This window comes from Halyomorpha halys, unplaced genomic scaffold, assembly GCF_000696795.3.
Source record: "Halyomorpha halys isolate HHAL.00 unplaced genomic scaffold, Hhal_1.1 Scaffold813.1, whole genome shotgun sequence".
NCBI lineage: Eukaryota > Metazoa > Arthropoda > Insecta > Hemiptera > Pentatomidae > Halyomorpha > Halyomorpha halys.
This window is the reverse complement of record NW_027113046.1, coordinates 678,813-694,821: the sequence shown is the minus strand read 5'-3', so window position 1 is coordinate 694,821 and position 16,009 is coordinate 678,813. Positions and strand designations below refer to the sequence as shown.

General features: G+C 37.4%; 1 protein-coding gene across 1 annotated transcript; it reads left to right on the top strand.

Moving 5' to 3' along the window:
- Positions 1-219: 219 nt before the first annotated feature.
- LOC106686387 (uncharacterized) lies at positions 220-15,514 on the top strand. Its single transcript, XM_014429667.2, has 2 exons — positions 220-295; positions 11,826-15,514. The coding sequence occupies exon 2, from the start codon at positions 12,048-12,050 to the stop codon at positions 15,318-15,320; it is 3,273 nt and encodes a 1,090-aa protein (XP_014285153.1). The 5' UTR covers positions 220-295; positions 11,826-12,047; the 3' UTR covers positions 15,321-15,514.
- Positions 15,515-16,009: the final 495 nt, after the last annotated feature.

Sequence of the window (16,009 nt, the reverse complement as noted above, 5' to 3'; positions counted from 1 at the left end):
TTCAAGTGTTGTGAAGTCATTGGCATTCCATCTCTATGGTGTGATGCATTCAATTTGCTGTTACTTTTAACGTTTTTTCTACTTTCAAGTTTCACATATTCATAGTTTTTGTTTTATAAGAAATTTCAAAAGAAATAATAAAAAAAAAGTGACATATTGCTAAATTATTGCTATTTTATGATATATTATTTTAGTTTCTATTTTAATTATTTTTGTTGTTGGTACTACTGCTTTCTGTTCGTCGCCTGGCGTATCTGCGCGTTCTGCAGTCCCCACTCTGATTGGCACGCTCGAAGTAAGTATGTGATGTTGTTATCGGATAAGATCTGAATATTTTTTATATTTATATGCCAATTAAACTGACACTGTTACTAATGAACTAATAATAATATGAAATAAGCAAGACATGCGGTGAAGCTGGAGTTTTAGTAAAAAGAATTGGGAGATAGAGAACATGCCTGATCAATGGAGGGAGTCTCTACTTGTTCGAATGCACAAAAAACTATCGGCCCGGTGAATTATAATGACTATCGAGTAAAATTACTCCTTCCAGTATGTTTTAACATATTTATGGTGTTATTCTTAACTAGTAGAATCACGAAATTTTTTGAAGCAATTATCGGTTACTACCAATGTGGTTCAGGCGAAATCGTTCAACTATGGGTCTTTTTTTTTTTTCATTATAGTATATATTACGGAAAAAGTTAAAATACTATGGTGTAGTTCATCGGCTTTATATTGATTTTAAATAGCCTTATGGGTCTATTTACCAGTAAAAGCTGTATAGTGTTTATTTTATTGTTTGTGGACTGTTTTAGTTGAACATTGATCCAGGTTCGTTTACCAGATGAGTTGTGCATTTATTTAATGAGTTGAAGTGAATAACTTCTTTATTCCTTCAACTCATTAAATAAAGTCACTTCTTTTGTTTGTTCTTTATTGATACATTTATTGTATTATTAAATACATCTGTATTTAACAATTTAAAAACAAGTTACTACTATATAATTCCATAAAATTAAATAACAACATTATATCCAATATAATTATTTATATAATACAATGTAAATTATATAAAAAATGTACAATATTATTTAATTTTGTGGTAGTGTGTGTTTTTAAATTGTTACTACAGATAAATTTGGTGCTGGACACCAAAAGCTATCAAATGTATAAATAAATAATAAGAAATTAGACTATATGGTAATGAACCTGAATTAATTAGCTGCATAGTATTTTAATTGAATGGGGATAGCTGAAGTTAGTGAATCTTTTAGGGATTTGCATGATTGAAATGTTTAATAAGATTCGGATTGGTAATTATTACCGATAGTTTTTAGGTTTGTCTGATTTTAAAACAAGCCCAGTCTCTTTCATCTGCTTTATTTAATTTAGTTCTTGAATATGTCATTTGAAAGGTTACACATACCGAAAAAGGTTTAACTCTGGATGACAAAATATTCAGACTTGAGTATGCTGAAGTTGACAAAAGAAAGTTAGAAAATAGGTCTCGAAACAGATATAGATAAAACCAAATGTATGGTTAGTAGTAGAAATGGAAAGAATTTCAGTGATTTAGATGTAGGAGGAAATACATTTGAATAGATTTGGAGATTCAAGTATTTATGGTCTTCGGTAACTAGAAAAAAAGAAATAGACAAGGAATAAAATTGCTTAGCTTACACTTTCTGCCCAGCTACTTATAAGTTAAAATTTACGAAACTATTATTCTTTCTACTGTTCTGTATTAGTAATATTATGTAGAACCTCATATGCATTTTTTAAATGAGATTTATAAATATATGCTTTATTTCTTTGAAGTAGTATAAGTTATGTTTTGGAAAACAAAAATTGACAGTTTTATTTTATAAGTTTCTTCTTATATTTGTCTAGTCACAATCCATTGTGCTTATTTTCATAGTAAATTGGTTAAATAATTCAACTATTAAATTATACTGAAAACCTATTTTTTGTTTTATTTTATTTTTTTTAATGTGGAATTTATACTCTAATAAAAATAATTTAAGTAACTTTCTAATTACATTAACCCCTAATGCAACAGTTACCATTATTTGTGCACTTTTTATTTCATATCTAATGTTAAATATAATGCATTTATTGCTGTACTCATTTATTTTTATGGAAAAGAACCTATAAATTCATATACAACCTAAAATAAAAAAAATAGATTAGTTCAGATAACCAAAAAGAAAGACAATTAAATATTGCTGAGGGAAATGAGAACCCTTGCAGTAAGGGAAATTCCATGGGTTCAATAAACTTATCCCAGGACCTCCATTTCTGTGAGTACATCTAATTTTGATCTCCCTGGCCTTAAACTTCTACTTATTATAAAATGTGGTGCTCCCATCCCCCCTCTTTGCTGGGTTATATAATCTTTCTCATTATTATTATTTATTTATTTATTTCCACCTTTTCCTGCTTTTTAAGCAATACAGGTGTGCAACAGCAGTTCAATGTTACTCATGTATCCGTAGCATCGAACTACTGCTAATAAAACAATTTATAAGTTTTACAATAAATATACTCTGCTTGAAGGTTCAGTCTTCTGCACCTGTTCCGTCCACAGGTATTCCAGGGGCTGGTCTTCTTCTTTGACGAAGATTGAAGTGGGTTGGCTCAATAATTGTTTTCCACATGTATACACATTCTTTGTAATACAGGTAGTTTTCTTCAGTTACTAACAGCGGGAAGTCTTTCTCTGTGAGGGTGTAGAGTCCGGTTTCCTCAGCAATCTGGCTCATAGTGCATCAAAGGCAGTACAGTCTATGGTGATGTGCTTGGCAGTCTCTGGAATGCCACAACTAGGGCATAGAGGGTCGATATCTAGTGGCCATGAAGCCTAGCTCAAAATTCCCCATGTCCTGTGAGAAATTGAGAGAGCCATCTGGGAGGGCCCATTTTGATTTCATTCGTGACCCGACGGTGGGGAAATATTTCGTTTAGGTAGCACCTTTTGGGCTTGTCATCCAACACTGGTTACACTCTTCTGTGATGTTCTGGTGGTTTCCAATGGTTTTCCATTTACTCAGGCTCTCATCAATCCTCACCTGAAGATTTGCCAGCAGACCTGCTGAGCCCTTTTTCTTAAATTCAAACATCATCATTTCTTCTTGCAGGAGAAGGTCGAGAGGTACCCCTCCTGCTAAAACTTGCACTGCCTCATATGAGACACTCTGGTATGCTTTGATGACTTTGAAAAGCTGACCATTGGATTGTCGCCAATCTTCCCTTCTGCTGTTGCGAGAGATTCCAGTTCCAGGGGGAAGAGGCATACCTCAGAATACTCATGACGACCCCTTTATTTATGGTCATTGTCACAGAGTGTCTGAGGCCCCAGAAGGCACCTCCTGTGTTACTAAGTAAAGTTGTTGAGACCAATGGAATGTGTCGGGTAGGTTAGGGATCATTTAGAACTACCATCTGGTTTCTTGCTACGAACTCACTGAGTATTTTAGCATTATAGTATATCTAACCAATATCCCATTCTTTCCATTATGAAGAGTTCGTTCTTCTCTTCTGCATGATTTGGTTCTCAACTTGAATGGAGCTCTGTTACCATTCACTCTTTTGTAGGAGCTTCTACTTTCATTAAAAATCCTTAGTTTTTAAGATCTTGGAGCTATTGCTTTTCCCAATGGCTTTTCGTTCTTCTGTGTTCTCTCCTTTTATTTTGATATTTTACTGTAGCTCTTGTTTATATATATATTTTAATCATGTTATGATAGGTTATATTTTTCCTCTTGGGCACGTGTGATGGCATTTCCGTGAGTTCAGCTGAATTCATGCTATCACAAGCTGCTCTAAAATCGATGAAGAGGTGGTGAGTTTTAATCTTGAATTCCCTTCCTCGCTTGAGAATCGTCCTGAGGCAGAATATCTGTCGCGGACCTGCCTTGTTTGAATCCACACTGGTATCGGCCTAGTGCTCTCTCAGTATAGGGCAGCAAATGCTCGATGAGGATGTTTGACAGGACTAGGTATCTGGCAGACAGGAGGGAGATCCTTCTCTAGTTGGAGCACTTTAGTCGATCACCCTTCTTAAATATAGGACAGATAAGTGACTTGGTCCATGGGTCCAGTAAAACTTGATCTGTCCAAACGGTGATGAGAAGATTCTGCATATCCTTCACCAGTTCGTTCCCACCGCACTTGATGAGTTCTGTGGAGAGTCCATCAGCACCTGGAGCCCTTTTACATCTCAATCAGTTAAAGACATTGAGGATCTCATCTTCGAAAGGTGGCTCTTCATTTGCTCATTCTCCCTATGTTCCTCATCTTCTATCCCTAATTCCTCACCAGTTCCAAAGGTCGCTAATTGAGATCATTTAAGTGACACCTCCACTGGGACAGGGATCTCTGCTTGTTGGAAAGCAGGTCCCCTCATGGTCGTTGCAGATGTAAGAGACATTTGGGTAAGGTTTTCGGCTCTGGTTTATTTTCCTATAAAAGCTCGGAATTCCTTATCTCTGAAAAAATGTTTCTGTCATCTCCAGTTCCTTTTGCTCCCGCTTCCTCTTCCTTCTGCGATGCAAGTGTTTCTCTTCGAGTCTCCTCAATCGATATGCATCAATGTTTCTCCTTGTGGCTTTATTAACCATGGCTTTGTATGCTTGTTTTTTCTGGTTCGTAGCAGCTTCGCATTCCTCATCAAACCAACAGGATCGGATTTCTCTGTCCTGCCACCATAAGATCTTTTCTGTATTCTGCTCTATTGCCTGAGCACAGAATTTCCACCTAAGGTTAGTGTCACCATCAGTTCTTTGAGCGCGGAGGTCTTCATCCAGCTGTTCCAGATACCATGTCCTGGTGTCAGGAACCTTCAGTTTGTCCAGGTTTAACCTCTTACCTCTTTGTCCAAGAGTCCACCATTCTGTTTTTATCTTGGCTCTCAGGTGAGCGATACTGACATAGTGGTCAGAATCTACATTCACTCCACCATACCTCCTTACATCTTGTAGACTGGATCTATGTCTGGTATCCACTAGAATGTGGTCAATTTGATTAACAGTTATGTTTTCAGGTGATATCCAGGTTCCCTTATGTACCCTCCTGTGCGGAAGAGTGTCCCTCCAATAACCATTCCCTTGGATTTGGTGAAGTTAACGAGGCGTTGGCTATTTTCGTTAGTTTCTTTGTGAAGGCTGTGACATCCTATAGTAGGGCAATAGATTTTTTCCTTTCCAATCTTAGCGTTGAAGTCTCCAAAGATAATCTTGATGTCGTAGCCTGGGCTGGCGTCAAGGGTTCTTTCAAGAGAGTCATAGAACCTGCCCTTTTCTTCACTACCAGCCACTTCCGTGGGAGCATGCACACTGGTACTGGTAATGGTGGGGGGAACAAGTCCGGCAAGTGGGCCTATTGGTCCTTTATGCCATCCCCAAAACAACCCAATGGAATGGCTCTTTAATTTATCTTATTCCTCTTTGTCGAACCTTTTTGGTTTTCTGATAAAAGTCATAAGGGACTTTCAATCTATAGAGGAAGCCTCTTTTCCTGTAATTCTATCAGAGCCTAAAAGCCTGTATCTTAGTGACGCATACCTACCACAATCTGCTATGTAATGTAAGGCTGTCTCTGCCTTCCACTAAAGCCTGTACCCAATCCTCTAACTTTGGGTGTAGGTAACTAATCTTAGTGTCTAGAGTGGGTGTTTTATCTAGGAGTGGTGAGCGTTATTGTAGTATTGGTAACTCGCTTTCCACCACTTTAGCTATTGTCGCGTGACCAGTAACTTCTCCTGTCTCTGTCCACTGTCTATTTTCTTTCATTCTTAGATAGGGTATTGCCGCTTCCCCCTTAATCAATAATTGGAATGGTATTAGGGAAAGCAGGATTTCCAATGCCTTAGTAGGTGTTGTGCGAAATGCCCCATTTATGCCGATGCATGCCATCCTTTGGATCTTACTGGCCATTCGCACATGGGAAGCCCTTTGAAGGGCTGTCCACCACACAATACTTCCATAGTAAATTCTTGGTCTTATTATTGCTGTGTAAATTCAATGCATAACATTTGGATTGAAACCCTAGGTAGTGTCCACAGTGCGTCTTACTTACCAAAAGGTACCACTGATTTTTCTTTTAATTTCTGCCAAGTGCGATCCCCAGTTCAGTTTTGCATCAGAACTAATTCCGAGGTATTTGACCTTTTGGCTCAGTTGGAGTTGATTGCCAAAGAAAATTGGGGTTTGAAATATACCCAATTTCCACTTCCTGGTGAATAGAATCAACTCTTTCTTTGTTGGATTATCTAAAAGCTTCATTTCAGTACACCATGTACTACATTACATGCGACTTGCATAAGTTCCATGATGGTTCTCACAAACTTTCCACTAATGAGGATCACTCCATCAACAAAAGCTTGCGCAAATATCCCAGCATCCTCAAGTCTTCTCAATTGGGTATCCATAACTAGGCACCATAGCAACGGTGAGATGCAACTCCCCTGTGGGCATCCAGTTACTGCCTGCGCCTGTAGCCTAGTATCGTCTTCTGAAACTTCAATTATTCTATTATTGAGAATAAATCTGGCCCATCTGATAATCGGATTCGGGGCAGAAATGTCTAATAAGGCTCTACAGACTGCCTCAGGCCTTGTTTTGTCGAATGCCCCTTCTACATTGAAAAAGAGTCCTAAAGCGGACTCCTTATATAATAAGGCCTTTTCAATCCTCCCTACCAGGGAGTTCAGTGCAGTGCAGTCTCAGTAAATTTTCTCTGGAGGTATGCGTGCTGTCTTGGATGAAGGGGGTTGATTGGTAGCACCTTGCTTGTAAGGAAAACTGCTACCAACTTCTCCAGGATCTTAAATAGGAAGGAGGACAAACTAATGGGTCGTACACTTTTGCAACACTATAGTCCTCCTTCCCAATCTTAGGAATAAAAGCTATTGATGATTTCCTCCAAGTTTCTGGTATGTATCCTAATGCTAGAGAGGCTGTAACAAAGAGCCCTAATCCGGGGGAGTAGGATATTAATACCCTCGTTGAGCATACATGGGAGAATACCATCTGTTCCTGAGGCCTTATAAGGTTTGAGCTCTTCCACGGCCCACTTAATGGCCCCGTCTGTAACAATAGACTCCGCTAATGCCCACTTCTCATTAGCCTTTCTGAAGGAATCCATAGTTGGGGGTTGTCTATTGTTATGTGCTGGCAACCTGGAAAGTGTGTCTCCATTAAATGGGACAAGGTTTCCTCTAAGCTGGAGGTCCATTTCCCATCTTGTTTCCTTAGTACACCTAGTGGCTGTTGACCATTGCTTCCTAATAACTTCATTAAACGAGAGGCTTCTGGCATGCTTTCTATGTTGCTGCAGAACTTGCGCCAGCCATCTCGTTTATATCTTCTTATTTCTCTTATGTACTTATTAGAGGCAGCCCAGTATATATTCCAGTCCGTCTCTAAATTTGTTTTATGAAATTTATTAAAGGCTTTTCTTGTGTCTTTTTGTAATTTAGTCAATTCAATTGACCACCATCTGACTTTTTTTCCAATATTCCTTTTCAATGGACAAGCCTCCTCGTACGCTAATATAACCATACTTTCGAGTAAGCTAGATTCAATGTCTAGCTGTGATCTGGAAAGTCTTTTCACCCCGTAGGGTGAGACACCTTCCAGCCTCTCTCTGAAATGACCTCAGTCTGTATTTCTCGGCTTTCTCTTCATTGTGAGTAGAGGTTTCTCAGCTATAATCTTAAATGAGATCAACCTATTGTCAGACAAAGTTATGTCTGAGGTGACCCTCCAGTCTTTACAAAGGCTTTTAATATGGCTTGAGGCCAGCGCAATATCTAAAACCTCGCCCCTAGCTCTTGTAACAAAGGTTGCTTCACCCCCTCTGTTAAGTATTTCTAAATCTGTCGTGGTTAAAAATTCTAGCAAGGCTTCACCTTGCTTGTTGGTGTCTGTGCTGCCCCACAATAAGTGATGAGCATTAATATCTCCGCCAATTAAGAGTGGTAAATCTACCTCCCTAGCATGTTGGAGAAATCTTTCTAAGTATTGGTAAGTTGGATCTAAACTATGGGGGACATAGACAGATCCAATTAACAAGTTAGTCTTACTAATACCAATCTTGATGTTCAGTACTATGATCGTAATGTCTTTTGTGTGAAGCTGAGGGAGAGGCAGCACCTGAATGTCCTTGGAGACCCAGATGCAAGTCCTCGGGCTGTCTTCACATGGGATTGGGCAGATTATCCTTCCGCCTATACCCCCTAATCCTCTAATAGCCCCTCTATAACAGTAAGGTTCTTGTATTAACATGAGGGTCGATTTGACCCCCGATAGTGACTTGGCTAATTTGGCTGTAGCCTACTTATTGTGCTGAATGTTAATTTGTCTTACCTTAATCATTGGTGTGGCAGATGAGGAGGAATATAGGAAAGGCTAGCACCTATTGGCGCTTGCCCTTCCTTTGCTCCTCCTGAGGGGATGGCTGCTCTTTGTCGAATAGACTGGCGCTCTCCATAAGGTCAATCAAACCAACTCGTACCTCAGCTGCCAGTCAATTGCTTCCAACCAGGCGATCGTGTTGCTCGGCACCTTGAATATTGCTCTAAGGTGGTCTGGATCGCTTTCTGCACCCACAAATTGCCACTGGTCAGTACCTACCAGGTCCTCGTTCTGGTACTCAAGAAGCTGGACCAATCTGCCGGGTTGATCACCTTGGCTCCCAATCCAATAACAATTTTAGTGGGCCATGGAGCCTCGGCAGACCGCCTCACCACAAACCTACGGTCTGTAGGAGGTACCCATTCGAGTAGCCAGTCTCTCATCTCCTCATTAGAACACGTGAGGAAAAACCATCCTGGATCCGCCTGGAGTCCAGAGTTGTCAAACGCAATCATGATGAGTGTGTCAGCCTGCACACAGATGATACTGTAATTGTAGAACCTCTCCAAAATTCTGATGTGGCTTGTTCTGGGATTCACAGTTTTCCATCCAATCACCAGTTGTCTAAATTTACCCACAACAACGAACCCCACACCAAACTCATGGGTGTTCTCACGGCAGCTGTAAAATATGCTGTGGTTCTACTGCATTTTGCCTTGGCCCATCCATCGGATTTCCTGGATGGCAACTATGTTCAATTTGTAAAAACTTATTTGATCTAAAAGCAGTTTCAGTGCACCAGGTCAGTATTAGGACAAGGTATTCCAATATCCAATGTCAAAGTTCTTATCTTTGGTCTGCCTGGTTGTTTCCTTGTGAGACTGATCAAATCAGAGGCTGTTTTAGGTTTCGTGATACTATTATTTAAGGGGAACTGGTTATCAGGCAACTGCCCCCGAGTCAGGTAGAGGGGCTGCCTCCTCAGAGCTCCCTAACTCGCTCCCCCATTGGGGGTGACTACCTAAGAAAGGTGACTCTAGAGTGAGTAATGTTATTGACCTTCATCTGTAGTGTGGGGGTGAGTGTAGTGTGCTGTAATCAATATAGATTTATGAATGTCAGAGTAGTGTTCCCTCAACCTGGAGGACCAGTGGCTATCTGCGGTACTAATGCAGGGAGATGGGGCCGCCACCTCCCTATGCCGACAGGAACATACATAACAGAGAAAAATAAATGGTAGCTAGTGGTATCCATTCGAATCAAATTGCATTCCAAGCTAGGGAATTGTGTGAGATTGCATTAATCAACTTGGTCTAAGATTGAAAAATCACTTAATCATAGAAAAAATACTGCTGGCATCTTCGCTGACATAGAAAGTGCATTTGGCAAAATTCCTTACAGTATTATTTTTAACGTGCTAAGGAACAGAAGCATAGATGGATCCAATAGTTTTCAGATGGATCATTTCTATAATGATACAAAGGACCCTTAAGTGGCATTGAAACTCTCCAAATTAAGCCTTGACATGGCTGGCCACAGGGTGGTGTATTATCTCCACTATTGTGGTATCTTGTTTTTTACTCTGTTTTCAATCCTCAGTGCTGAAGGCTTTTGCACACAATGATATTGCTATCCTGATTAGAAGAATCATATTAAGTCCTAATATAGTTTCAGATCTACTCCAATCATCAAGTGACATCCTGATGAATTGGTGTCTTAAAAAATGTATTAAATGTGTGGGATCCAGATTAAACTGAGTTTGGAGGTGGTTATTCTGGTTATTACATTAGGATTCTTTTGGATCAAAAACTACAATAACATAGCCATGTGTAGAAAACAACTAATTAATAATTTTATGCCAAAAGGAGGTGACTTAAATCCAGAGTGGCTTTTGGTTTCATATTACAACTATTAGACCAATGGTTCTGTATTCAACATTATTATGGTAGCACTAAGCCAATGTGAGTATATCCAGAATATTCCTGGATAAATTACAAAGATACCAATTGATAACCAGCTCCATGAATACTAATTCGACTACTGCAAAGGAAATTAAGCCTTAAATAGTATGTATAGGCTTGTAAAACAAGACACCTAATCCAAAGTCCTGTTGATGGTGGAACATGGCAAAATAATCTGTGGAATGGGGGGCGGGGTGCTATCCGAAGTATAGAATCAGAAATACTTGCCTGTAATTACAAACAGGGTTGGCTGGTAGAGATATAACAATTTATACAGACTGGCAGGCATTGATGGGGCACTCAACAACCTTCTAATCCTAGCAAAAGTTGTTGAAGACTGCAATGTTGCACGGAATAAACTCACTTGTTTCTATAATGCTTACATTGAGTAGGTAATGAGACACTGATGCAAACCTGGCAATGAGGACAAAGGTCAGGTATAGTGAACTCTCCTATAGCTCTTTAACCTATGTGTGATATAACTCTTTATAGCATAGTTAAACTATGTGTGATATAACCCTTAGCGAAGCAAAAAGTAGAATAAAGGTAGTTTTTCATATCAAAGGTAAAAAATATTGGCAAAACAAAAGAAAGTTACACTCTAAGCTGTTTTCGGACAAACCTTATGATAATCGGTGAGTAAAATGGATTGGGTCCCTCTAAGGAAAATTGCAAGAATCAATAAGGGTTACTCTAAACTCAAAAAACAAATTTTCAACCTCAAGCAGAGAGGATTAGGTAATACTGAGGATGAAACAGCATATCACATGTGATGTGACTGATTTGCAGGTTTGAGATTTGGTTGTTCAGAGTGGACCACTTTTCTAAGATCCAACCATCTATCTTATTTTCTACATTGTATCTATTTTTCTTATGTCAAGTTGTAGTAGAAAGCACTATAGTGCCCTCAGTCAATGAAGAGATAGAACGTTCCTTAGTCCAAATTCGATATCATTTTAGCAAATCGTGAGTTGTTTTCTTGTGTACATTCTGTCTATTTCTTTTAGAAGTTTCATCTTACTTTATTTAAGGGAAATGGTTTATCAACTCATTGTTTCTGAGTCAGGTGAAGGGATCTCCTAAGAGATCCCCTAAAAAGCTCAAGGTTGAGTTACCTGGCTTAAGTCTACATCAGTCCGCCAAACCCATCAAAGAAGTGTTTCCCAACTGCGGCATGTGGATATACCAGACAACCCTAGTCAAAACCTCATCATAACAGGGACTGGTCATTCAGTGGCTCCACTACTGTGCAGAGGAGGTGTCTGCATAGAGTCAACTGTTGGTAGGGGTAAACTAATTTACTTTGAAATATTGTTGATTTTTTTTTTTTTTAATTATGTAAATATTGTTGATTAGAAATGTTGACAATTAGGGATGTGATTAGAGAAGTCGGATCAATAGGCAGTTACTTGTACTTCCTATATGACTATTTTTGTGTATTCATGTTGTATACCTCATTTGCTATATATATATATATATATATGTTTTTTTTTTTACTTCTTTTTAGATTTGTGCCATCCTAGTGGATTAAGAGAAGTTTCAAAAATATGAAAAAATTTCCATTGGGTATAAAAAAAAATCTGAAATTTTGACTAGAGGATATCCTGATATTATAAGTGACCAGAAATACCAACCAGAAGAAAAGTTTAATTATAGAGAACAGTTAGGCTTAAAAAAACAAGTGTTGGTTATAAACTATAAGTTCAAAAGTTCAAACTTTCCAGTAGGGATGCCAAAGCAATCAAGAGTTAAACTTATTACTCCTATATCTGCATCTTCAACTTCAGAAACACCTGAGATGAAGGTTTCCAATTCCCCAAAACCAAAAGAAAACAATTCTCGTCGTTCATCTTCAAAACAATATCCCTGTACTTTTTGCAATTATACTTGTGATCGAATGGGTATGATTATTGAACACCATCGATGTCACTACATAGGCTTGATTTTGCCTCTTCCTACTCAAAATCCACAGAATTATTGCAAAGCATTTCAGGCTAATTTCTTAAAACATAAAGACTGTGTCTCTGGTACACCAAAGACTCTACCAAAATATGTTTCCGAAAAAGGTGCTGTTAAAAGAAGATCAATTGGAGACTCTACCCCTTTAAAAAAACGAAAATATGAATCTGCAAAAAAAGAAAAAAATTCATTACCAGTTCCTAGGTCATCATTGGCCTTACCTGTGAAAGCAGTTACTCCCAAAAAACGACCACGTAAGTCTAAAGATGCCAAAACGGTTTCTGTCAGGCCAGATACATTAGATGTTCTGAAAGATGATTTGGAAGAAGTCGAAATTATCGACTTGACTATTATGGAAACCAGTGAAAAGGAAGATGTTAAAGATACATCGAAAAATGTTAATGATAGTTCAGCAGAGAAAGTGTTCAGAGATGAGGAGAAGTTGTCTCAACAACAACCTCTTCAAGATCATAATTTACAAGCATCTAAAGAAAAGTGTTGCTTTGACTTTGAAGCCATAGACAACAAATCTGTTACCGTCAAAGAGCCAGGTGTATTAGATATTCTGAAAGATGATTTGAATCAAGTGGAAATCATCGACTTAACTGTTACAAAAATCTGTGAAAATGAAGATGTTAAAGATACATCGAAAAATATTAATGATAGTTTTAGTTTAAAAGTGGTCAGAGATGAGGAGCAGTTGTCTCAACAACAACCACTTCAAGATCATAATTTACAAGCATCTAAAGAAAAATGTTATTTCGACTTTGAAGGCATTGAGGAACCTCTTAACTTGATTAAGTCATTTAAATTTGAGGAAAAACTACCAAGAGTCATTTCTGAAGAAAAGCCAAATGTTCAGAAGTTGTTAAAAGAACCTCATGAGTCTGAAGAAACATTTTTGATTAAAGGAGATTCTATGAAAGAAGGTTTTGATGAAATTGAAAATTTTCTGAAAAATACCGAAGTTCTCAATCTACCAGGAATTCAAAGTTTACCAAAGCCTATTGAAAAATTAGTTACTGAAGGCTCCTTGATACCTGAAAAAGTGATGGCAAAGAGAAAAGATTTATCAAAAGAATCTATTGATGTTTCTTCCGAATACATAAATATACAGTCTGAGGATTCAAGTTCAACAATACAGTCTGTAACCTCTTCCCAAACTACTGAACAGTCTGCTACAGTAGTGGAAGCATTTACTGAGTCTGAGAATGATTCAGCTACCGATTCTCCTAGTGAAGCAGTTACAAAAATAGTTGATGTTTTACCGAATTCATCGGAAGAAAATAGTGTTTTTCATTTTACAAAGAACAGTACTTCTAGATTGAATATGTCTGCTTCTGAATGTAAAAAAAATCAAGTCTCATCAGACATAAAGAATTTTGATGAAAAAGAATATTTAACACAAGAAGCATGTTCATCTAAAAGTATTCTAATGGAGGAGATATCTAGGAATGAGTCAAAAAGTAGTTCCAATGTAAGTGGATTACAAGTAATTATAAACAATGATGTTGATGAGGCAGACACTGCTTTACCATCAATAACAGTGGGACCACCATTAAACAAAGAAAAAAATATGAAAGAAATTATCAAGAAAATTTCTGAAAGAGACGATGAAATCAAGAGGTTTCAACAACAAGAAGCTTCAAATATTGTTGAAGATGATTTGACTCCCCTGGAGGCGGAGGTAGTTTGTCATGAAGAAATGGCTACTCCTAGAGCAGAGGAAGTACAAGGCGAGCAGAATGTTGGTTTACAAAGCATTGAAAACATTTCTATATCTGAAGCTAAAATATCCAATGAAAATAATGACAAGTCACTTAAAGAAAAAGAAGTTACTGATAAACAATGTGAATTGAATCAGAGTCCTATTGATATTATGAAAATTCAAGTCCTTACTAGTTCTAGGGAAAATGATAAGGCTACCAAACTTAATTCAAGTACTTCTTCGGGTATTCAAACTGATCAAGTCCATTTTGATATTAACTCAATGCCATTTATTATAGATCAAGATCCTATTATGGAAATAAGGGATGGTCATGTTGAACCATCACCTAATGACGATGTCATTAGGATTTATATTAGGAATAGTGGGGAAGAGGAGCCAGAAGATTTCCAAAGTCCAAGGCGATTGTTGACTGTATCTCCTCCTCCCCCCAATTTACCACCAATTCCAGGTATCAAGAAAGTACCCTTACCCCCACCAAAAAATAAAAATGGAGCTAATAGTTCAAATAAGATTTGTGGCAATACATCATCGGGTAGTTCGACTAGGTATACACTCAGTAAACAACCCAGCAAAAATACTTCACAAGTCCAGCAGCCTAAAATACTTTTTATTAACTCTACATCAGGTGCTCCTGGTAAACTTCTGATTCCTCAACAAAAAAGCAGCATTTTTGCCCAAGGAGGTAAACTACTGCCTGGTAATAGAATATTGACAACAAATCCACAGCTGGTTTCTAAAGGATCAGTACAAAGGAATGTAATGCCTAAATCCGTAGCAGTTGGTAAACAAGGTTTTCCTTCAACTGCAAAAGTAGTTCCAAAGTCAATACTTGGACAAGTCATTCAAAAAGTTCCACAAAAGCCTATAATTTTTAATAAAAACACTTCCTCAGTTCTTATGAATTCTCCTAAAACAATTGTAAACAGACAAATTAGGAGAAATGTCCTACTTTCATCTCAACAGTTGAAAACAGCCTCTACTGCAATGCAGGTCACAGGGGCGAAAATTGTCAGGGCCGCACAGATTGTCAAAACTCCAGGTACTGTTTTCCAACAGGCAGAAACTGTTCTGCCACATAAAGTTGTCCAATCTACAAGTGCACTGAATGAAAACAAGAAACAGACTACTAGGAATGTATCGGGAAATGCTGTTTTTTTTAGTGACTCTTCACCAATTCCCACAACTTCTGGCCATTTGGCTTTTCAGCTTATACATGACAATAATCTTGTTTCTCCAGGAATAATGGAACAGAAGTCTTTAAAATTGAACTCCGATAGTGAGGAAGATGATGTTCTTCCAGAATTTTGGCTGTAAATCTGAAATACCTGAAACTTCTCCTAAATACTGTGATGTAGTCTGTTTATTTATAATTTTTTGAAAACAGACTTGAATTCTGTCTTTATTTTTTATTTTAATTAAAATTGTTCTTTAAATTTAATATTTTATTATTAAAAATTTGAGTTATTTAAATTGAGTATTGATACAATTGTATCTTGTTTAATGTTTTCATTTTACTGTAGGTAAATTAAAAAAAAAAAATGTAATCTGTTACTGTCGTCTGATACTGTAACCACAATTTTTTAAACAAAGGATTGTTTTATTGAAATATTCTATTTGAAATAGAAGAAAAATGTTATTGCGTGTGTTTTATTCTATTTTATATAAATCCTTCCTTCATTTTACCATCTTCTATCATTGAATTAGACATATTTCAAAGTTTTAAGTCCCAACTGTAGGTTGGAATTTTTTCTTTACTGTGGTCATCCAACCTACTATTCTGAAGTTAAGTTTTTTTTTTTTTTTATCTTATATACAGTGCACTATTGGTATTATGAATAATGCAAGTAAGTAAATTTGTAAGTAAACAAAACATTGAGAAATCATTCACGAAGGCAAAGAAGAAGGACCTACTGAGATACTTCAAGCCACAAACAAAAATGGTTGATAAAATTGATATAAGAGTGTCATTTCATTATAAGTACTAGTTTCAGAATTATATTTTT

Bases quoted from the DNA above. Each gene is read 5' to 3' on its own strand.
- LOC106686387 (XM_014429667.2), top strand. From the start codon at position 12,048: ATGCCAAAGCAATCAAGAGTTAAACTTATTACTCCTATATCTGCATCT.